Source organism: Natator depressus, chromosome 3 (assembly GCF_965152275.1).
Source record: "Natator depressus isolate rNatDep1 chromosome 3, rNatDep2.hap1, whole genome shotgun sequence".
NCBI classification, from domain to species: domain Eukaryota; kingdom Metazoa; phylum Chordata; order Testudines; family Cheloniidae; genus Natator; species Natator depressus.
The window spans coordinates 112,029,716-112,054,685 of NC_134236.1; the positions used below are offsets into that span (position 1 = coordinate 112,029,716).

A 24,970-nucleotide genomic window follows, 5' to 3' on the forward strand; every position below is an offset into this window, starting at 1 on the left:
CCCTCATTCAATAAGGGGCCCACACTTTCCTTGACTTTCTTCTTGTTGCTAACATACCTGAAGAAACTCTTCTTGTTACTCTGAACATCTCTTTCTAGCTGCAACTCCAAGTGTGATTTGGCCTTCCTGATTTCACTCCTGCATGCCTGAGCAATATTTTTATATTCCTCCCTGGTCATTTGTCCAATCTTCCACTTCTTGTAAGCTTCATTTTTGTGTTTAATATCAGCAAGGATTTCACTGTTAATCCAAGCTGGTCGCCTGTCATATTTACTGTTCTTTCTGCACATTGGGATGGTTGTTCCTGTAACCTCAATAAGGATTCTTTAAAATACAGCCAGCTCTCCTGGACTCCTTTTCCCCCTCATGTTATTCTCCCAGGGGATCGTGCCCATCAGTTCCCTGAGGGAGTCAAAGTCTGCTTTTCTGAAGTCCAGGGTCCGTATTCTGCTGCTCTCCTTTCTTCCTTGTGTCAGGATCCTGAATTCGACCATTTCATGGTCACTGCCTCCCAGGTTCCCATCCACTTTTGCTTCCCCTACTAATTCTTCCCGGTTTGTGAGCAGCAGGTCAAAAAGTACTCTGCCCCTAGTTGGTTCCTTCAGCACTTGCACCAGGAAATTGTCCCCTACCCTTTCCAAAAACTTCCTGGATTGTCTGTGCACCGCTGTATTGCTCTCCCAGCAGATATCAGGGTGATTGAAGTCTCCCATGAGAACCAGGGCCTGTGATCTAGTAACTTCCGCTAGTTGTTGGAAGAAAGCCTCGTCCACCTCATCGGTCCAGGGCTCAGGTACTATCCAGTGTGTGTCTTATTCAGTCAACCGTTAAGGCTCTGGATCTCCTGGTCAATTTAGAAAAATCTACCCTTTGTCCAGTTCAGAGGATAGAGTTTATAGGAGCAATACTGTACCCTACTCTTGCTGGAACTTTTCTTCCAGAGGCATGGTTCCAAACAATTCAATCTCTTGTTCCAGATTTCAGCTTGCTCACCCTGTCATAACAGCAAAAACCTGTATGATGCTCCTGGGGAATATGGCCAAGTGCATATACGTAGCCCAGCATGCCAGATTACGTTTCAGGATTCTTCGAAGTTGACTCGCCTCCATTTATTTGCCAAGTCGTCACCCTCTGAACTATGTGCTGAACGTGCCCTCTCACGTTCTGACTTCTCTAGATTGGTGGACAGACCTGGTCAGTGTAAGTTCAGGCATTCCCTTTGTCCACCTTCAGCCTTCACTGACCTTGTTGATGGATGCATATCCCCTTGGTTGGGGTGCTCATTTGGGTTCCCTCCAAACTCAGGATTATGGTCCTCACAGGACCTGTCTGTACACATCAGTGTCAGGAAACCAAAGGCTATCTGTTTAGGCTGTCAGGCTTTCCTATCTCAGGTCAAAGGAAAAACCTGTTTGCTGCTGTTCTCTATGAGAACAATGTTATACCTCAACTGGCAGAGAGGAGCCCTTTCTTCCCTATTTTGTCAAGAGGCAGCTTGCCTCAGGGACTTCTGCATTGCCAGTTCAATCAATCTTGAAGCCTCTTACATTCTATGGGTGCAAAATGAGCTTGCAGACCACCTAGGCAGATCATTTACAAGTTGCCACAAATGGAGTCTCCACTCAGATATAGCCAGATTCATTTTCCAGCAGTGGGGGAATCCTCAGAGAGATCTGTTCACAACAAAACCAATAGGAAATGACATCGGTTTTGTTCCCTACAGGGTCGCAGTCCATATTCCATCACAGATGCTTTCCTACTATCCTGGTCGAACAAGCTCTGCTACGCTTTTCCCTCCAGTTCCAGTCTTTCACAGAGTGTAGTTAAAGATCAAACAGGACAATGGCCAAGTTATACTAGTAGCCCCAGCAGCACTGGTTCTTCGCTCTCCTGGATCTGTTGGTGGAGTCTCCAATATCGCTTCCTTTGGACTCAGAGCTAATTTTGCAGAATCATGGTTGGCTGCTCCACCTGAACCTGCAGGCACTTCATTTAACAGCCTGGAGGCTACATGGCTAAATTCTAGAGAGGAGTCTTGCTCGGAGCAAGTTTGGGATATTTTGCTAAAAAATAGAAAGTCCTCCACCAGACGTACTTACATTTCCAAGTGTAAGTGATTCTCCATTTGCTCTTGTCAGTTCAGGGTTTTGTCAATACCGTCCTCAATCCAGCATAGTCTGGACTATCTATTGTACCTAAAACATTGAAATTTGGCAAAATAGTTCTATCAAGGTCCACTTGGCAGCAATATCGGCTTTGTGACCCCACATGGACAACCATTTTATTTTTTCTAGCGCTACGTCAATCAGACTTTTGAAAAGCCTGGAAATGTTATATCTACAGATAAGATAACCTGTTCCTCCCTGGGACTTGAATTTAGTTTTGTCAAAACTTATGGGGCCTCTGTTTGAGCCTTTAGCAACGTGCTCCTTGCTAGATCTATCAATGAAGGTGGCTTTTTTGGTAGCCATCACTTCAGCCCGGAGCGTGGTTGAGCTGCGTGCTTTGATATCTGAACCTCCTTGTACAATTGCCTTTAAGGACAAAGTGTATCTGCGCCGTAATCCAAGAATTCTCTCTATAATATCTAATTTTGTATTAAGCTGGCCATTTACTTACCTACAGTTCACCTGACTCCGCACTTCAACAGAGATGAGCAAGGGAGAAGGGCTTTGGCGTCCTACATAGACAGGATTAAACAATTCCATATGTCAGCTTAACTATTGATGTCCATCGCAGACAGGAATAAAAGTTCTTCCACACACTTCACAGAGAATTTTGTTGTGGATAGCATCCCGTGTTTGTGTATATTATGAACTGGCTGGCATTTTCCCACCAAGCAAAGTACCTGCACATCTGACAAGATCACAAGCAGCCTCGGCAGCGTTTCTTGTGAAAGTCCCTATCCAGGATGTCTGTAGAGCGGCAGCTTGATTTGCAGTCCACACATTTACATCCCATTATGCCATCACTCAGCACTCTAGAAACAATGCTAAATTTGGGTGAGTTGTATTCCAGTCTGTGTGTACACAGACTCCGAATCCTCCACCTGCTTTATGGCTTGTGAGTCACCAAGAACAGAGTGGGCACGTGCAATCACTCGAAGAAAAAGCGGTTACTGGCCTGCTGTAACTGTTGTTCTTCCAGATGTGTTGCACGTGTCCATTCCATGACACCTGCTCCTGCCTCTCTGCATTGGGGTTGTCCATCAAGAAGGAACAGAGTACACTATGGGGCAGTTGGGTCCATTATGTTGGGGCAAAGTGTTGCACAAGGCGCTCAAGCAGCCCCAACTGGTACCACTATGGGAAAAATTTCTGACTGCGTAGGCTGCACACACCAAGCATGAAAGAAACATGTGCAATACATATCAAAGAACAGTAGTTACAGAAGTGTAGTAACTGGTTTTTTTTGTTGTTTTTTTTTACATATGATGCCTTACAAGACACCTTTTATATACATGTTATGACAACAGTGTCAGTTGGGGTAGTGAGTGTGTCAGGCCAGATGTGTGTTACAGTCGGCCCTCAGCCAGTGGGCATTGCAAGGCTTGCAAGGTGACAACATTTTAAGAAAAAATATTTTGTCACACAGACAGTTCTGCCCCAGAGAGAGGATGAGAAACAGAACGAACCAGATGTGAGATGTTAGTCATATTACTAAATGAGTGGTACTGGATGTTGTTTAGTTTCTATGACAATGAGCCTGGTAAAAGAACCTATTTAGAATAAAACAAAACATCAGATCAGTCTTGCCTGTATTAAGTATCACTCATCTAGCTCTCATCTTTACCAATTTCGTCCAGACACAGTGTGTGCCTGTTAACTATTTTGGCTAGGTCAGATGAAATCTAGATATAAAGCTGAATGTCATCAGCATAACAGGGTAACACGTGTCTAACCTGTGTAGCCTGATCCGTTAGGCGTGCTCAGAACTGGACTATAGAGGCATCCTCTCTCTGTCTCTAGCCCAATTAATATGTATTATTTAATACAAAAACACTGCAGCCCATATCTCCTTACTAACCACCCCAATGGCCCCATATAAATGTTGAACAAGACAGGAGACCAGATGAAACCCCTGCAAAACTCTACACAAACACTATCAGAGAGGAAGAGTTTCTCACAACTGCCTTCTGAGAATACACTATAAGGACAGGTTGTAATCATGTTGATCCACAAACTACTCAAAATCATCTCATGATCAGCTGTATTGAAGGCAGCTGATAGATTTAATGATATCAGCTCCATCACCAAGAAGAGAGTTACCAATACAACCATTGCATTCTCTCTGTCTCATACCCAGGTTGGTACATTGACAGTGGTTACAGAGCTCTGAGACAGCTATTCAGGAGAGTGGGTTTGTGGGGGGGGAGAAAACCTGGATTTGTCCTGGAAATGGCCCAACTTGATTATCATACACATTGTAAGGAGAGTGATCACTTTAGATAAGCTATTACCAGCAGGAGAGTGGGGTGGGGGGAGAGAAAACCTTTTGTAGTGGTAAACACCCATTTTTTCATGGTTTGTATGTATGAGAATATCTTCTGTATTTTCCACAGTGTGCATCCGATGAAGTGAGCTGTAGCTCACGAAAGCTTATGCTCAAATAAATTGGTTAGTCTCTAAGGTGCCACAAGTCCTCCTTTTCTGTTTGCGAATACAGACTAACACAGCTGTTTTTCTGAAACCTGTTCTAGATAGGTTTTTGTACTGAGCTTATCACTGTAATATCTAATGTGAGAGAGGTCTTGCTACAGTGTTTTTAATAATCTTAACCAAAAATGGAAGAGTGGGTTTACAGGGTGGTAGTAGGATAGTCAGTGGGCCAGATTTATAAAGGGATTTAGGTACCTACATTTTGTGGATCCACAAAACCCTCACTTAGCTCCTCCTAACCCTATTGGTGCCGAAATTCATTCAGCATCTCTTATTGCTCGGTCCCTACCAAATTCACAGCCATGAAAAATAAGTCACGGACCATGAAATCTGGTCTTTTGTGTGCTTTTACCCTATACTATACAGATTTCATGGAGGAGACCAGCGTTTCTCATATTGGGGGTCCTGATCCAAAAAGGAGTTGCGGGGGGTTACAGGGTTATTTTAGGTGGGTTGTGATATTACCACCTTCCTTCTGCGCTGCCTTCAGAGCTGGGTGGCTGGAGAGTGGTGGCTGTTGGCCAGGTGTTCAGTTCTGAAGGCAGTGATTCCCCCCAGCATCAGCGCAGAAGTAAGGGTGGCAATACCATACCAGGCCACCCTTACCCCTGTGCTGCTGCCTCCTTCAGAGCTGGGTGGCCAGAGAGTGGTGGCTGCTGACTGAGGGCCCAGCTCTGCAGGCAGCAGCACAGAAGTAAGGGTGCTGCTGGCAGCGGCGCTGCCTTCAGAGCTGGGTTCCAGGCCAGCAGCTCTGCTCTCCAGCTGCCCAGCTCTGAAGGCAGCGCCGCTGCCTGCAGCAGTAAGGGTAGTAGAACTGTAACCCCCCCTACAATAACCTTGCAACCCCCCCATAACTCCTTTTTGCGTCAGGACCCCTACAGTTCCACTCTGTGAAATTTCAGATTCAAATAGCTGAAATCATGAAATTTATAATTTTTAAAATCCTATGACAGTGAAATTGACTAAAATGGACCGTGAATTTGGCAAGGCCCTAGTTATTGCTGTAATAGTTTCTGCCTCTGATCCTGTATGCTACTATCTCAGGCAGATGTCCAGACTCTGTCTCATGTCTAAGACACAGTGCGATCTTCAAACCAGGTGAAGATAGGCGGGATATCTCACCTGTGTGGCCTGATCCGTTAGGCATGCTCAGAACTGGACTATAGAGGCATCCTCTCTCTGTCTCTAGCCCAATTAGCATGTAATTGTTTAATACAGAATGGAATGGCTTCAGCAGGAGAGACTGAGAGAGACCCATATCAAAATATTCCATAGTCCGGTGGTTTGGGCACTCACTTGAGAGGTGAGAAATCCCTATTTAAATCCTTTTTCCTCATCAGGCAGAGGCGGGAGTTGAACTGGGGTCTCCCATACCCTAGGTGAGTACTCTAATCACTGGGCGAAAGGTTATAGAGGAGGCCACTTCTGTCAGCTATCCCCACCCTGGCAGTTTTGTGCGAAGGGAGGCAGACATCTAAGCTGTTGTTGCAAGAAGGGGATAGGTGTCTGCCTCAGAGAGAGGATTCCTGGCTGTGGATCCCAAACAAAGATAGGTACCTCCCTTCAGCTCTCACTTAAGTATCTAACTCTGGGAGAGGCACAGGATTTAGGACACACTCCTCTCATCAGCATCTCTTTGACTAACCTACACAACATCCTGCCTGGCTTGCTGGTTTTTGTGGATCCCATTTTCAGATGCCTATCTCTACCTATGCATTGTGTACAGAGCCTAGGCACCTAACCCAGGGTTTTTGGATTTCAATGATTTTTCAAAGTGTCTAAAAGTTTCATGTTGCAATGCCTTTCTCTTTGTGGATCCAAGCTATGGCTTCTTGAGCAGTGGCCATATTGAAGTAAGAGAAGCTATCAATCTCCCTTTCTTCAAGAAAGTGTGGACAATCTATTGACAGGTTTCAGAGTAGCAGCCGTGTTAGTCTGTATCCGGAAAAAGAAAAGGAGTACTTGTGGCACCTTAGAGACTAACCAATTTATTTGAGCATAAGCTTTCATGAGCTATTGTGATTCAATGTTTCCCGGGGACATATTGTATCCAGTGTTAAAATTACTGCTGATTTTGATGATGGTTGAATAAGAAAAAAAAAGTATCCCATTGCCTAGGTATGTATTCAGCTATGTTTCACTCTTGCAGTTTTATTGAAGGAAACATAAACTTTTGCTTATTTGCTTTGAAAAAACTGTGTGTGTGTGTAAAAATTTAAAATATTGTACTATAGGTGAAAACACTTTCCAGTAATTTAATGGAAAGTCCATAATCTGCTTTCCCAAGGGAAAGGGGTCAGTTTTTCCATGAAGCAGAACTAATTTTGTCTTTGTATTGTTCAGTCATATAAAAAAGTTAATTAAACAGTATGAATTTAATTTACGTGATAGTTACACCATCTCCAGATAAGTATAAAACTGATTTATGGCTAGAATTAGATCAGGTGAGCTGCCTCTGTTTCAAAAAGCTATTCATTTTTATAATAAGTAATCAGACAATCATCAAAAGCTGAATCATCAACTTGAGGACAGCATTAGTAGATTTATTTAGTTGAGTGTTTTTACAATACTCAAGTTCTTGTTGTGGGCCTTTAAATAAAGAGACACTGTCAACTCAAAAATTTAAAATGTCCACTTAAGAAATAGCTTACAGGTAGTTTCTGGTATATACTTCCTCTTAAGTCTTGCTGCCATTTTTGTGGTTTTATAATCATACTTTATCTTCAAAATATTTTTCTCCTGTAGCTGTGTGAAAAGCCCAAACAAGTAAAACATTGAAACTTGGCTAAACATTATACTGTCAAATACACCAAGAAAACAGATTGAGAAATAGTAAAATATTTTGTCATCTTTTACAGTATAGTTAACTTAGATGTTCACAAAAAGTTTTTAAAAAGTGAGTTTTAAATTGATAGTGTCACTTCAAATAAAAAAAATCATAAAAACAATTGGAGAAATGGGTTTACTTTATATTTCTATAATTCAAGACCACTTTGCATATTTGTGTTAAGAATTAACTATATTATTTTAAAGAAGTGAATAACAAGGAACAACCAAATGGATTTTTAATCATCTATGTAATTGTTATAATGAAGCAATAAAAAATTAACTAAAATTGAAATTAGTAGTGTTGCCAGTATTTTTAGGGATTAGCATACCTAACAATGTGTTAGTGTCATTCAATTATGAATGGCTGGACAATATTCTGTCCTCAGAGACAGGTGGAAAGTTTATGCTGAAATTAAAGAGTTGACAGCATTTCTAATGGAAAAATTGTTCTCATTGTGTTTGAAAATCCTAAATATCTGTGATTTTACTCTCAAAATCACTCTAAAATGTTTATGCATTACATTAAAAAATAAATGTTAAATATTTTTTTTTCTATTTGTAACAAACTTTTTGTTGCCAGCATTGGCCTGTTCAGTAAATGTAATTTACTCTAATATCTCAGTGTAGTGTGTATAACTTTGCCTCAAGCAAAACAGTTTGCACATTCACTTACTATGTAGTCAATTCATCCATTTCCATTTCATTCAAAATGAAGTTCTTTGACCTTCTATCACCTACATTAAGCACCTGATGTTCCATAATTGTATGAGAACATTGCTATTCTATTTCCATTCTACAGAATGGAAAAAAAAAGTATTTACTCCTTATTAAGTTATATTGCTGTACTTTGAAATACTTTGTGAATATAAGCTAGCAACATCACCCTACCACATTAGATCCATTAGTATTTCAGGTCCAGTATCGTGGACCTGCCTCTCAGAGAGCTCCATATATGATACTTAGGAAGAAGGGAAACTTGAAGCACTTAGCTCCACAGTTCAACACATGGTGCCATATGGAAGGGAGAAAAATGTCTTTTTAACCACTGGGGTGGTCAGCAGTACATCATATGGTTTGAGATTTGATTGTTGTTTGTTAATTTTGAGGGACTAACTAGGCCCAGAGAGTTAAAGATGTTAATGTGACTTTGTCACTGCACAACATTAAACAGTTATAAAAGGCTTTGGGTATTGGAATACAGCAACTTCAGCCTGCTTAGTCCTATGGCAAACACATCATTAAAATTTTTAACTATGTATTAAAGATACGGAAAAAGAGGGAAAAGCTTTTGAAAAGTAAGGTATGAAGCAAGGCTTTTATTTTCACAATATTATTCCCTTTAGCTAGTAGAGGAAGGAAGAAAAATCCTTTTCTAACAAGTTTTTTAGATGGTATTAAATATGTTGATAACTGGCTTTTTGGGGTAAGAGAAGTTAGTTGAGATGGGCTGGAGCTGATGCTGTTCCTACTCTTAAAGTCTGATCCTACTCCTAGAAAACAAAACAAGAGAAGCTTACACAAAAGGGAAAAGAAATGCGCAACAAAAATTGAACTTCCATCTCTGTGGCTGATTGACTTGCAGCCTCACTGCTGGAGAGAAACAGGCCCAGCACACATTCCGATGAGCCATTCCAAGTCCTGGCAAACTGGTACCTGCATCTGGCTGTTTTAGGGCACTGTCTTGAATTGCTTCTTTGGTCACAGGTTCACAGTAGTGTTGCAAAATTATACAGTCTTTACTAGCTAAGCCGGACTCTTACTAAACAGAAGATAAATGGAAAGAGAAGAAATAAGGTAGGGAAGGAAAATAACACAGTAGGGAAGGAGGTGGGATGGTGCAGGAACCAAAGCCTTACATCCCAGGTGGTGTTTGGGATCTAGCCAGAGCCAGTGAAGGTGGCAGTGTCCTCTGGATTCCTTTCTCTGACTTTTGATCTCATCTGGACATCTCTCAGGATTAGGACAACAAAGGGCTAACTGCCACAGTGAATCCTCAGGTCCCAGGAGAGGGTGTGTTATGCAGCCTTGATGGAGAAGCTTGCCTCTTCTGGTTCACCCATCTCTCAGCTAACAGTTGGTTAGATTTTTCTTCCCCAAAGTCTTTTTAAGGAAGCCTAACTTCCAACACAGCAATTTTGGTTAATTGATTTCCTGTCCCACACTTTTAATTTTTAACAGGTTTCAAAAAAGAACTAGATAAGTTCATGGAGGATAGGTCCATCAATGGATATTAGCCAGGATAGGCAGGGATGGTGTCCGTAGTCTGTTTGCCAGAAGCTGGGAATGGGCAACAGGATGGATCACTTGATGATTACCTGTTCTGTTCATTCCCTGTGGGGCACCTGGCATTGGCCACTGTCGGAAGACAGGATACTGGGTTAGATGGACCTTTGGTCTGACCCAGCATGACTGTTCTTATGAGGAAATATTAAGAATATCAAGTCTTGTCTTTGCTAGCAAGTTAAAAAAAAAAAACTGGAGTGCAAGTATTCTTAGCCCCCCCCCCCCCCCAAAGCAGTGCTGGTTCTAGCAAATCTGGGGCTCCCTGCATAACTATTGGATCAGAGTCCTGAACTCTGCTAATAAGATTCAATGTGCAACTTTGTCTCTGATTCCTAACCCAAATCCGTATACTATCTCCGAGCTTTATGTGATGTGCTATGGGGCAGAATAGATAAAGCACTCAGAATAGGTGAGTTTTTGTAGAGATTTAGAGGTACGTTGGATAAAGGTTTTTTAACTGGAAAGAAGGGGACATCTGTGAAGTATATCAGGCAGGCCAGTTATAAAAGAGGAGACATCCTGTTACTCCAAAGGGCTCAAGCTATTATGACCACAGAGCTTTGTAAGCACAAAGTAGTTCATACTCCAAATTGCACAATAAGGACACTTAAGTAGTAAACATCATAGTACTATTTCAACCCATCTCTGAGAGGATCCTCTGATTTGGGGTGTCCATGCAGCTGGATGTTTGACAGCACATCTGAACTGGCTCTGCCATTAACTGAGAGGACATAGACAATGTCTTTTGCAGAGAATTCTTCTCCCAAGCCTGTGTCAGGAAGTAAAGTTATGTACGTGTTAACAAAACCAAAAAAATGTTAGTTTCTGAGAATCCATTCCCCTTCAGTTGCTCAGGCTGTAGCACTTAACTCTGACCTCCATCAGTAGTCAAAGCTACAGACCGAGTACACACTGTGTGGATAGCTATTTCCAGTTACTCAAAATATATCTACCAGTAGTTGTGTCCTCTTCAACTCATATTATGGGGCGATGAGAAAACGGATCACACTTTCCTTTTCAATATACCTTTCATAGTCATAAATGCCTGTTTTATTTCCAGGGAGCCTTTCATCATTCTGTCGGGAGGCTTGTCATATGATACCGTAGGAAGAAGACCCTGTTTAACAGTCATGCATGGGAAAAGCACTGCTGTGCTAGAAATGGATTATTCTATTGTTGATTTTCTAACCCTCTGTGAAACTCCATACCCTAATGGTAGGTTCTGTAAAGGTTATACTTTTACCCATTCTCTTTGTAGCTTTACTCTGCCAGAATACTCCTTACTGCTTCTGCCTCACTATTATATCTCTGTGAGGTTCAGGACTGGAACAATATCATCTGTTGTAGCTATTGTCTGTCAAGTTTTGTTTCAGCATTCTTTTAAAGGTGAAATAGGTTTCATAATAAACCCCAACATCAATTATAATGTTCTGAAAAAGAATTAGTAATTACGTGTTTTTCTCCTTTAAAAAATAATAGTTTATTAAAATGTGCATGCATACAAGCATTTATAAAATACATCTGTATGCATTACAATGCAAAGACAGTTATAAATAACATTAATAATGATTAGCACTTACCGAGGCCTTTTAATCTACAGTGATTGTGTAAATATTTACTAATTATTGTAACATTCCTGTGAGGTTGGTAAGTAAGTTATCCATGTTTTACAGGCAGGCAACCTCCATCAGAGATTAAGTAGCTTACCCCAATTGACAGGGAGAGCACAGTGTTTCTTCTGGGATTAGAAATTGGTTTCTAGTACTATGTTCTGTGCTCAGACCATTAGAATACATCTCTTTATTGTCTGTCAGAAATGCAGTGTACCCATTGAAGAAATACCTTTTGGAGATCATTAGAATGTCAGTACATCTAATGGGTAAATTTTCAGTGTTGAAATGTTAGATATTATATCACATGCTCAGAATAGAGATCACTGTAAAAATGAGTTGTTGGAGCACGTCAGCAATATATTCAAACTGATGTTTTAAATGAAAGCATTACATTATTTTTGTGACTGTTCTGGGGCTTGCAATTGGAAAAAGAAATGAAATTTCATAAGGGAGAAAAGTTTGTGCACATCCCCACTCTAGGAAGTCACCTGCCGTGTCTCAAGACCCAGAGTTGTTCAAAGCAGTAAAACCTTCAGTGTTTGTCCGTCATCCACAGATTTAAATGTTTTAAACCATGGTTACAAAAGACCCCTATCACATATCCTTCTGTAGTGCCTCTATTTCCATTAGCTGGAGCAACCACTGAACTTGCTGGTTCATTTCTGTTTTCCTCATCTTGTTTGTTTGTTTGTTAATTAATTAATTAAATAAAAATAGCTGTTAGTATAGTTATTACTGGATGAGGATTTGGAGTTGTGGTAGGCTGATACTGAACTACTGTGAACTCTTAGCCATAAATTTGGGTATAGGTGTACCTCGGAGGTCCCAATGGTGGACATTGAGACACAGCAAGGTTCATTTAAGAGTACTTTTTGTATTAGCAATATATTTGTAGCAGACCAGTATTTTCAATGTCTTGGTGGTGGGACTTGCATCTTGTTCACTCAGTCTTACCTGTAAACTTTTTGCCAAAGGCTGAAAGGATAGAGGTGCAGTTGACCAACCAGGAAGAACAAGATCTGTCCAAACAAGTATTGCACACTTACACCATTTTGGTTCATTTGCTCTCCACAGAAATCCTAGTTTGCAGGCATTCGTGGCTCAGAATGTCTGGCCTACTCCAGGTTAAAATTCTGGAATTGCCTTTTAATGCTCCAGATTCTGGTACCACACTGGTGCTCCTTTCAGATGAACAGTCTTCAGTTCCTTTTGTAAATTAGGTCACTTACTGTTTCCTAATCTCACACAGTGAAGATCCAAAGAATCAATTCTGTGAGGGGAAATAAGGTTACTGTTAGTAACTGGCGTTCTCTGAAAATATTGCTTTTGCAGATCAAAACGCCTTCCTTCCCACCTTTTCTCAGTGTTTTGAAATGGATTTAATTGAGAGGGAGAGGAAATGAAGATAGGTGGATGAGGTCTTTACAACCTCAATTTTGAACATACAGATTTGTGAATATCTGTGCATGCTCTAATGGTGTTACTGCTTATGGCTAGAAAAGGGTGTGGTATGCAATCTCCTGCAATGTGGACTGCTGAGACTATATGTTAGGAGAACTAAAATGACTAATATGTAACCTTTCTATCTGTTTTTAGATTTTCAGGAACCATATGCTGTGGTAGTTCTTCTAGAAAAGGATTTAGTAGTTATAGACCTTGCACAAAATGGGTAAGAATCTAGGGTGTAATGGCGGGTATATGGAGTGTCTACTTAAAGGCAGGCCGCTGTGTATCCATTTGATGTCACCTATCAGTGCTCCACTTGCAAATGAAAATAATTTTTAGTGGCACTTACTGGAACTATGTTTGAGATTATTGCCTTACTAAAACTCCCAATGGACTTTTTAGTCCTTTTAAAAATCCTTTTTAAAGAGCATCTAATTTTCTGTTCCACATTTTGGTTTTAAGGACTAGATTTTATTTAAAAAATTTCTACTTCCATATTTTTATAATCGCAAAACTTATGAGTATGGCCTACTCTCTGGCAGGCAAGTGTAACATGGCATACATTTATAATTGAGTAATTATTGTTCTGTTTCTGCCAAGTTTATTGTCTTCCAGTTAATAAGAGAGAACTTTTAGTGATTTCATTCATGCTAAGCCCATCTGGAGAAAGTTCTTTGATGCCCTGCACCTAGCAGCCAGTAGTCTGCTAGCATGTTAGTATTTTGCTAAGATTGTAAACTCTTTGGACAAGGATTGCCTTTTTGTTCTGTTTTTGTATAATGTCTAGCAAACCAGAGTCCTGGTCCATCTATGTGCTATAGTAATACAAATAATTAATATTAATAGTTATCTTAAGTAGGGTTGCCAACTTTCTACTCACACAAAACTGAACCCCCTTGCCCTGCCCCGCCCCTCCTCTGAGGCCTCACCCCCTGCTCACTCCATCCCCGCCTCCCTCTGTCACTCACTCTCCCCACCCTCACTCACTCGCTCATTTTCACCAGGTTGGCTCAGGGGGTTGGAGTGCGGAAGGGGATGAGGACTCCGGCTGGGGGGGCAGGCTCTGGGGTGGGGCCAGGGATGAGGGGTTTGGGGTGTAGGAGGGGGTTCCAGGCTGGGGGGTGGAGCCAAGAGGTTTGGAGTAGGGGAGGGGGCTCCAGACTGGCGGTGCAGGTTCTGGAGTGTGGGAGGTGGGTACGGGCTCTGGACTGGCGGTGCAGGTTCTGGAGTGGGGCCAGAAATGAGGTGTTCAGAGTGTGTGAGGGGGCTCTGGGCTTGGGCTAGGGGTTTGGAGTGCGGGAGGAGGCTCTGGGCTGAGGCAGGGGGTTGGGTTGTGTGGGGGCAGTGAGGGCTCCAGTTGGGGCTGCAGACTCTGGGTGGGCGTGAAGAGTTTGGGGTGTAGGATTGTGCTCCAGGTTGGGAACGAGCGGTTTGGAGGGCGGGAGGGGAATATGGGCTGGGGCAGGGGGTTGGGGCACTGGAAGGGGTCAGGGGTACAGGCTCTCAGCAACCCTTACCTCAAATAGCTCCTGGAAGCAGCCACATGTCCACCCCTTCGGCTCCTACATGGAGGTGCGGCCAGGCGGCTCTGCCCACTGCCCCGTCCGCAGGCCGTCCCCGCAGTTCCCAATGGCCACAGTTCCTGGCCAGTGGGAGCTGCAAAGCTGGTGCTTGGGATGGGGGCAGCGCATAGAGCCCCCTGGCTGCCCCTATGCTAGGAGCTGGAGGGGGGACATGCCGCAGCTTCCGGGAGCCATGCTGAGCCACGGCAGACAGGGAGCCTCCCTTAGCCCTGCTGTGCCACCAACCAGACTTTTAACGACCCGGTCAGCAGTGCTGACTGGAGCCACCAGGTCACCTGGCAACCCTAATCTTAAAGTCAGCATCCTTAGTCCACATGTTGAAATAATTTTCTTTATTTAGGGGAATTGATTCGTGTGTGTCTATTTATTTAGAGAAATTGGGCAAAACCTGCTAGGTAATGAAAGGAGAGCGAGGCAGTCTAAGATACCTGACTGAAAAGAGAGCAAGATTTTAAAAAAGGAAAGTTGAGGCTTCATACCTACCTCCTGAAAGCATAGACCCAAGAGTCAGAAATCAACTTTTATCTGCGGAGCACAAGAACTAGAGCTCAGTAACTTACTTTTTCATTTCTGTTGCTACAGAACCATTAAGAAGTAGTCTCTACAGTGACAATTTAAAAAACTTACATTACAAGGATAGTAAATATCTTTTCAACATCTTCATCAGCTGAGCGAGCAACCTTTGCAGAGTGCAGTAGCTGCATTTAATTGTTTTGCGCTGTAGGCATATTTATTATTTGTTGTTTGTGCATAATGCTACCCAGTGTGTGCTAAATACTTTTTAGACAGACAAGAAGGCATGGTTCCTGCCCTAAGAAGCGGACAATCCAATCTGCACTATTTCTTTAACTTACTTGGCAGATAGTAAAGTTATACAAATATTTTTTTAAGTAAATTGACAGGCTTCAGTGCTTCATGTATATTCTGGATCAAATTGACCACTTCTCTTTTGTTGGATTAACATTTTTTCCCTTTTCTCCAATAAAGGTATCCTATATTTGAGAATCCCTATCCTTTGAATATACATGAGTCTCCTGTTACCTGTTGTGAATATTTTGCTGATTGTCCTGTGGACCTCATTCCTGCACTTTATTCAGTTGGGGCTCGACAGAAACGTCAAGGTTACAGTAAAAAGGTATGTATAGGGTGCATATAGTTATTTGATAATGCTAGTGTAAAGTGTCATTTATTTCAATCTGTTATTATTAACCTTCTAGGAATGGCCTATCAGTGGAGGCAACTGGGGTTCGGTCACTCAGAGCTACCCAGAGATAATTATTACAGGGTAAGTGATAAGAGAGTATACTAACTTACTCAAAATAAGTAGAGTGCATTTTTATAGTTCATATTCACATAACCTGTAGAAAACAAAATAATTTGTATGGGAGGGGTGAATAATTAATGGAATGTACAGAAAACTCATTATCTTAAAAAAACAAACAAACAAAAAAAAACGTACAAGTAATAGCTTTTGAATAACACATTGAAAACATATGGTTAATATGTATCTATTACGTACACTGGGTGATGATATTCTGTCTGTGCAACCCTATCAAAGTGTTTGGAGTTAAAACAAAGTGAAGCCAACTATATGTTGAAAAGAGAACTATAGCCTCATGCAAAAGCAGGATGGGAGCAGAGTCATTGTTACCAACTTGCTTTTGTGGGAGATTCTCATCTCATTGTCAGATAATTTGTAGCCAATTACTAAAATACCTGATATATTGTTGCATATTACATAATATTTCTAGAAACAACAGTTACTTATGCTCTTTGCAAAAAAATGCACTTTTTCTTTGTGGATTCCTTCATGGTACTTTCTTGTCTGTAGTATCCATCATTGTTACAATAACAGAATCATTGAATTGTAGGGTGGAAGATGCCACATGTCATCTAGTCCATCCCCTCGTGCTAAGGCAGGACCAAGCATACATAGACCATCCCTGAGAAGTGTTTGTCTAACTTGATCTTAAAAACTTCCAACAGGGATTCTACAACCTCCCTAGCTAACCTGATCTCATGCATAACTATTGTTATAATTATAACTATAATATAATAATTCCAGTCAGGAGGTGTATCCACTAAAATAAGCTGCCACCCTCAAATATATTGCATTTGCTTGTTGTCACTAATTCTTAGATATATTTTCCTTTGCTATTTATAACTCTTTGATAATGTTTAAACTATTTTAATTTACGTCATAGGCTTCCTTGAAACACTGCTTTTAAATATATGTTCATGTTTAGATAGCTGTTGAGTTCAGTAATGAAAGGATTACCAACCAGTCAGTCTTTTTCTTTTAAATGAGAATAAGTCCCAACAACTCCACTCTAAAGGAGTAGCAGGAAAAACAGTCAAAAGGGGTTCTGAAAGACCAGGCAGGACAGCATTGGAAGAACGTGAGCAGAACAAAACATTTATTATTGTATATTTCTTTAGCACCCAAACGCACCAATCAGAATTAGGAACCCATTGAGCTAGGTATCGCACAGAAATTCAGAAGGATGCTGTCCCTGCTTAGAAGATCTGAGTCTGTGACTTTATGCAATGCTTCTGTAGAACATGCTGGTCCCAGCATATTAGAGAGACAAGGTGGGTGAGGTAATATGTTTTATTGGATCAACTTCCTGCTGCTGAAAAAGACAAGCTTTCGAGCTTGGTTCAGTAAAAGGTACTACTTCATCTACCGTGTCTCCCTATTAGTCTGTGATTGACATTTTCAGAGGGGCCTTAACAAATTAGATGCCTGTGCCTAATCCCTATTGAACTTGAATTGATTTGGGCACACAACTCTCTTAGAAAAATTCAGAACTCTTAAAATGTCTCAAGCTGTGTACCAGAAATTGAGGCACCTGAAATCACTAAGCACTTCTTTGCCATCGTACCTACTGGTAATGCAACAGAGGCATAATGCTAATCAGAATATGATAGCTCTGTGGTTTATGCTAAATCATTAATGTAATCTAGTCTAAATCTTCCCTACTCATTGCTAACCCCCTTATTTTTTCCAAGAACATGTTTTTTAATTTTTTTTTATTTCATAGGCATGCTGATGGGTCAATCAAGTTTTGGGATGCCTCTGCAAGTAAGTATTTTGAATAATTATCGTAACTTACTCAGACAGCCGAAGAGTTCCCTAAACTTGCATGCTTCTGCTGTATAATTGCTGGCAAGCTGTCCTCATGTTATCTGCTTCACACACTGTCAGTGCCTTATGTTAATCTTTGAATTGTAATAGACTTAACTTGGGTCTATTAATTTTTTTTTTTAATAGTTTAGTGTTTGATTTTTACTCCCCAAAAGAAAACTAATTATTAGAGCAGGCTGGAACAAGAAATGGGAATTTTGACATTCTAAAAACCTCTGTCTTATTTTCCTGGAGTTCTCCTCTATTGGCACATAGGTATGAGAGGAGAAGGGCAGGAAAACAGTGGAATTTTAGTGAGGCATCTCTGTCTATATCAGGGGTCGGCAACCTTTGAGAAGTAGTGTGCCAAGTCTTCATTAATTTAAGGTTTCGCATGCCAGTAATAAATTTTACATTTACAGGGCCCCCCGACGGAACCCCAGACTGGCAGCAGGCTGAGCAGTGCTGATGGCTGGGACCCCGGCTGGCGGGGGCCGGCAGATGGAACCCCAGACCGGCAGTGCAGGCAGCAGATGGAACCCCAGACCGGCAGCGGGCTGAGTGGCTCAGCCTGCTGCCGGTCTGGGGTTCTGTCTGCCGCCCGCGCTGCCAGTCTGGGGTCCTGGCTGCCAGCCCCACTCATCCTGCTGCTGGCCTGGATGGACGGAAACCTGAGCCGGCAGCACGCTGAGTGGGGCCGGCAGAAGGGACTCTGGCTGGCAGGGGCTGGTGGACAGAACCCCAGACGAGCAGCATGGGCGGAAGACGAAACCCCAGACTGGCAGTGCGCTGAGCTGCTCAGCCCGCTGCCAGTCTGGGGTTCCGTCCGCCCGCCCCTGCCAGCCAGGGTCCCGGCCGCCGGCCCCGTTCAGCCCACTGCCGGCCTGGGGTTCCGTCCATCCAGGCCAGCAGCGGGCTGAGTGGGGCCGGCGGCCGGGACCCTGGCTGGCAGCAGAGTGCCACTAAAAATCAGCTCGCATGCTGCTTTTGGCACGCGTACCGCCGGTTGCCGACCCCTGATCTATATTTTGTTCTTTCTAATGCAAAAAGTAACAAGTGTATATTTATAAAATATAAGTTCATGATAAATAATAGCAGCTAGAAATAGTTGTTTCCCACAATTCTTGCTAGCAAAGCACAGAAATGAATTAAGTGCATCCATAAATGCATCCAAATAATTCAGTGGTCCTAAGCTTAGAGAGTAAACTATTTCTGATACAGTTTTGAATTAGAAGAGCATTGTTGACACTAGTATGCAAATAAGTACATACACATATTTAGGGTCATGTTGTGTCATTGGTATTCAAGCACAGCTCAAAAGGAAGTTGTTTATCCTTTATATGTTGTTAGAAGTACTACATTTTTTGCTGCATGGATATCCTGTTTTGTAACTCTTCCATCTTCACCTGATTTCTTTCTAGGAAAAATTAACTGATTTTAGCCTAGATTAATGAAGTTCTAAGGGCTTTTTCCTTTTTAAATGTCTAAATGTGGATATATTTTCATGAAATAACTGAGAATGTTAACACTGTGTAACCCTGCTTCTATGCATCCCTCTTGCTGAAAATTGTTTGGGAACCTTTGTAAAGGGAAAAAGGTGACAAAAAGGAGAAATGAATTCGAGAAAGATATCTGTTTAAATTGAAAACTAACTTTGTTGTGTATTCTTATTTATTCCTAGTAACACTGCAAGTACTTTACAAGCTTAAAACAGCTAAAGTATTTGAAAAATCACGAAGTAAGGATGACAGGCCAAACACAGATATAGTAGATGAAGATCCATATGCCATTCAGATCATCTCATGGTGTCCAGAAAGTAGGATGCTGTGCATAGCAGGAGTTTCTGCACATGTCATTATTTACAGGTTCAGCAAACAGGAAGTGACAACAGAAGTCATTCCGGTAATACTATCACTTTTTTTAATTGTATGGATTTCGGCTTTAGTAGAAATATATTGATGATTTGGATTTTTATCATGATTCATCCTGTTGGTTAAGTTTTCATAGGTAGGAGATGTTCAAAACTAGGAGCAGCTTCTTGCAAAAAAAAAAAAAAATTGAATAAAAGTTTTATTACCCTATTTATATCTTTCTATAGGAGTTGGGTGTGTGTTGTTAATAGGCCCAATTCAGCAAACCACTAAAGCACCTGCTTAACTTTAACTTCATTGGCACTTAAGTATTAGCACTTAAGCATTCCTATACCGGTTGCTAGTCAGGTTCTAGGTTAAAGGTTTTGGTTCTAATTTAAAAAGCAATTGATGGATCAAGCCCAAGCTGCATCAAAGGTCAAATTTCAATCCGTGAACCACTGCTTTGGGTGAGAGCAGGAGACAGAGTATTCTCAAGGGGATCTGGCAATAGAACACTCGCCGTTCAAAGACCTCTTTTATTCCACTCTGAACCTCCCCTGTTCATAGGCCCTGACTTTTAAAGGTATTTAGGTGTTGCTGCAAGTTCAGTGTCACAATACCTAGCTGATTTAGGAGCCTAAATCTGTTTCATAGGGGGTTTAGGCACCTAAGTCAAAATCCCATCGACTGTTAAGGGATTTTGGCTTCCAAGTACCTAAATCCCTTCTGAAAATGAGATTTAGGCAAATCAGTTAGGCATTATGACACTGAGTGCAGCAACACCTAAATATCTTTAAAAATCTGAGCCTTGGCCCTTATGTATGTAGTATTTCATTTTTGTTCAGCAAAGAGCTGCCAAAAGTGATGATATTTTTGAACTGCTTTTGTGTACAAAAGCTGGCCTGACATACTGATTGTCCATTTGAGTTTTTATTAGCACTTTACTTAATTCACATATACATTTCTGTGGCTTTCAAGAGGCAAATGTGGGAATCAAAGGAGAGTGGTTTTCATCGAGAAGAAAGATAGCGTATTTTATTGTTGCTTTTGCTTTTGTTTAATTTACAGATGCTTGAAGTACGGCTGTTGTATGAAATAAATGACATAGACTCTCCAGATGGTGAGCAAGCGCCACCGTTGCCAACTCCAGGCACAGGTTCCAATCCTCAGTCCATTGCCCCCCAGTCACATCCATCTACGAGCAGCAGCTCATCTGATGGGCTCCGAGATAATGTCCCATGTTTAAAGTAAGTGTAAGAACATGGAAAGTTTATGGTGCACTTTTGTTTATAATATTGTATCTTCTTCTTTTCATTGATCATAAACTTGACAAGGCTATACTGACATAAGTGCTTGTGTGCATTCATATTACGACAGAAAATCTATCATAGCCTTTGGACAATCCTATACTGACTAAGGCAACATTTTGCAAGCTTGTGAAAGTTGAGCCCCATTTCAGGAATCTGAAACCTATCAAGAGCACAAGAATACCCCACCCTTCATGCACATATGCACACATACAGAAACCTTGCCATCTGTTGTTTAAGAGTACCTATCGTAATTTTACATACCCTGTTCCTAGTTAGTCTTTAATGCCCCCTCAGTGGCCATGCTCCACACTTAGGGAAATGCTGATATAAATCATAATATACGTGCTCTCCTTTCTAAAATGTTTTGATGAGAAAATAGTTAAGTGTTGACACCGGTATCATGGTATCTGATTTCACCTCCATTGAAATGAATGGGGCTGTTCACACCACAGAATTGTTATCTAAGGCTCTCTGCAGCCTCAGGGAGACGTCTACATTGGTTACACTTGCTTCATGTTTTTAAAATTTTTCTTTGCAACCATACTAATTAGGTTAAACTGGATACAAATAAGTCTGAGACTCTGGAGAACAACTGAGACCTCTTTTTTGCTCACACTCTCTCACGCACACACACCACATGCTCTTCAAGCCCTGCTAGGTGTTGTGACACAAACTTTGGGAAACATTGGTCTGAAGGATGGAATAGATGACCTGTTCTAATGGATCTTTTCAGATCTGTTTTCTGACATTAGAAGTGATCATAGATGTATCATCTGTTCCGTCGGTTAATTATAAATACTGTAACAAACATGATTTTTTTATGTGAGTTCATTCGAGAGAGTAGTGATTGTCTGTCTGGTTTCACCCGCATATGAACTTAAGGTAGCACTTGATCCTGCCAGAACAACAGATGCAGTCATATCTCCACAGCTATGATGATCATACTCCTGACAAGACACCTTTCAAGATCCATTGTTCCTACCCATGCCTAGCATAACATGTGATGTTCCTCAGCTAGTGCACTGCATGCCCCAAGAACAAATATGGGACTGAAACCAGACAATCACTATTCTCTTGATTGAACTCACACACAAAAATAAGACAAAAACACCATATCACTTCTGGGTGAACACTTTTCACACAGCAATCGCTTTATATCTGACCTCTCAGTCCTCATCCTCAAAGGAAATCTGCACAAAAACTTCAATTGTTCTCTAAGGAAATCTGCACGACGCCTTCAAAAGATGAGCCTGGAGCTTAAATTCATAACTTTGCTAGATATGAAAAACCATGGACTTGGTAAAGACGCGGATTTATGGCTCATTACAAAAATCTATAACCCACTAACCCTCCCCCACAGCTGCCTTCCCCCCTCCTTTTCACTGCCATGACTTGAGAGGTGTTAACAGGCCACTTAAAATTATAGGGTTAGAAGGGACGGCAAGGGTCATCTAGTCTAACCCCCTGCCAAAATGCAGGATTTGTTGTGGCTAAACCATGCAAAACAGATGCCGATCCAGTCTCCTTTTGAAAACCTCCAGTGAAGCAGTTTTCACAACCTCCCCAGGCAGTCTGTTCCATTGTCCTACTATTCTTACAGTTAGGAAAATTTTTCTGAGATTTAATCGAAATATGCTGTGCTGTAGCTTGAACCCATTGCCTCTTGTCCTGCTCTTTGTGGCAAGAGAGAACAACTTTTCTACGCTTCACCTTGAATTGTCCTTTGAAACATGTTAACTACTTATGCTTATCTGTTCCACCTTCTATTTAGTTGTGACATTCTGAGTATATTTCCCAGACCTGAAGAGGAGCTCCATGTAAGCTCACAAGCTTGTCTCTGTCACTGACAGAAGTTGATCCAATAAAAGATATTGCCTCACCCACTTTGTCTCTCTAATACCAGCTGCTGTTCACTTGAGGAATCAGGAGTGGAGTGAGGGTTCCCAATTTGTACCCTGCTAAAGGCAGTGTTGTTATGCCTCTAGATCACCATATTTAACCTGAGGACAATACCAATTAAAAATCCTCACTTGCAGATATAATATTTAGATTGGCATGTGCTTTAGCTGCCAAGTTGTAAAAGTAAACACGCCATCTTAGTTTGCGATCCTGGATTAAATCCACAGCCTAAAAACTGATTCTGTGGACACACTTGTTTTCTATGTGTGGGAGCTCTTTCATGCCCTACCAATATATTGAATTGCAGAATATAAAGCACTAACTTACATAATAAAATACTCCTATTGTATTTTTGGTTGAGCTGTGAGTACGAAGGTCTTGCACTCAACTCAGCATTTCTGCTCTCTGTATGTAATACCATAACTTCTGAATACAGCATCCACTCCATTCCATAATTTCAGGGAATGTTCTTGGCAACAGTGAACTCTTTGGATCTTGAAGAAAATTGGAAAACTGAAGAGGGATACATGGGGGGGGCACGTGGAGCACCTGTCCTCTGCCCCTGCCCCTGCCCCAGCCACAACTTCAGGCACCTCTGCGATTGTCTGTAAATCAAGCAACTGGTTGATGGCACTCATTAATGCCTTCCAGCACAACAATAGTCCATCTCATCTCTGACTGTCCTCCCAATTAAGTTTAACTTGTTGCTAGCCTGTCTCTAACTGAAAGAAGATAAGTAATAATGGGGAGTTGGAGGTGGTGCAAAGGAGGATTGGGGACATACACATAGCCTCTTGCACGGGAGAGAGAATAGGGACCGTGGAATGGGGAAAGAGGGGCAAGCAGAGAGGTCCTGCCATGGGAGGAAGACTGGAAGAGCCTTGAATGGGGGGAGGGAGGAAAGGAGGCACTCACGACCCTGGTTTGGGGAAAATTGGGGACCCCAGGTATAGGGAAAGGGGGATGCACATAGAGCCTTTGTCATGGGGCGAGAATGGGAGACTCTGATATTGGGGGTGGGATATTCGGAGATCCTGGTATATGAGAATGGGTATGCATAGAACTCCTGGCAGGGGCATTGAGAAACCCTAAAGTGCGGGAGAAAAGAGAATGGAGGGTACACCAAGAGCCTGTGACTTGTGGAGAAGTGGGGGACCCTTGAATGGGAGGGTATCCAAAACTTCTGGTGCTACCAATTCTCTATGGCCTTGTGACCTTCTGTCATACGAGCAACCTTTGCCTGAAAGCCCCTGCCTACCTCAGTTAGTCATACTTACACATCATATTCAAATCCCTCCTCAATGTAAACTTTTTCCATTAAAGCTTCAATTCCTAATTCTCCCCTCTTAGAAACACAGAATCCGTGACATTATTTCTCTGCTAAAGCCACCATACGATACTAGTGCTGTTTACCCTTGTCCTGCACTTTCCCGTCCCTCAGTGTTTAGAATCATTGCTCAGGTTGTTTTAAGTAGTAAATCTAAGTATCATCACAAATAATGGGAATTAAGGTGAAAAGAACACTTTTGGTGCATTATTCTTATTTATATTGTGTGTATTCATTTGGTAGATTGCAATATTCAGTAATTCTCAGTTTCCCTGCCTTGTACAAGTTAATGAGATCCTATTGTATCAAAGTGGAGAGATGGATATAAAGACGTTATACATTGTATTTATATTGCAGAATAAAAAGCTCTCCCCTCAAACAGTCTGCAGGCTACCAGATTGAACTGGTTATTCAACTGGTATGGGTGAGTGGAGAACCTCCGCAGCAGATAACCAGTTTGGCAGTGAACTCTGCCTATGGCCTGTAAGTATATTCTGTACTTTTTACTAGTTTTCTAATAAATTTCACTAGAGTGGCTGTCATCTAAAAAGTCAACATTTGTTTATACCCACTATGTAGGAATATTGGAGATGCCATCAGTTTTCCTCTATTCTTAAAGTAAATAGCTGCAATACTTGTATATAAAATCATGAGTGGTGTGGAGAAAGTGAATAAGGAACAGTTATTTACTTGTTCCCATTATATAAGCACTAGGGGCCACCAAATGAAATTAATGGGTAGCAGGTTTAAAACAAATAAAAAGAAGTTCTTCACTCAGCACACAGTCAACCTGTGGAACTCCTTGCCTGAGGAGGTTGTGAAGGCTAGGACTATAAGAGGGTTTAAAAGAGAACTGGATACATTCATGGAGGTTAAGTCCATTAATGGCTATCAGCCACGATGGGTAAGGAATGGTGACCCTAGCGTCCGTTTGTCAGAGGGTGGAGATGGATGGCAGGAGAGAGATCACTAGATTTACCTGTTAAGTTCACTCCCTCTGGGGCACCTGGCATTGGCCACTATTGGTAGACAGGATACTGGG

General features: G+C 41.6%; 1 protein-coding gene across 2 annotated transcripts in view; it reads left to right on the forward strand.

The window, feature by feature from the left end:
- STXBP5 (syntaxin binding protein 5) overlaps positions 1 to 24,970 on the forward strand; it is a 181,009-nt gene that overhangs the window by 104,452 nt on the left and 51,587 nt on the right. For both annotated transcript variants that reach the window (XM_074948582.1, XM_074948583.1), the window contains exons 10-17: positions 10,831 to 10,985; positions 12,980 to 13,052; positions 15,400 to 15,547; positions 15,630 to 15,697; positions 17,457 to 17,497; positions 19,221 to 19,441; positions 20,461 to 20,639; positions 24,286 to 24,411. In XM_074948582.1, the coding sequence (XP_074804683.1) occupies positions 10,831 to 10,985; positions 12,980 to 13,052; positions 15,400 to 15,547; positions 15,630 to 15,697; positions 17,457 to 17,497; positions 19,221 to 19,441; positions 20,461 to 20,639; positions 24,286 to 24,411 (1,011 nt within the window). The remainder of the gene's footprint in view (positions 1 to 10,830; positions 10,986 to 12,979; positions 13,053 to 15,399; positions 15,548 to 15,629; positions 15,698 to 17,456; positions 17,498 to 19,220; positions 19,442 to 20,460; positions 20,640 to 24,285; positions 24,412 to 24,970) is intronic.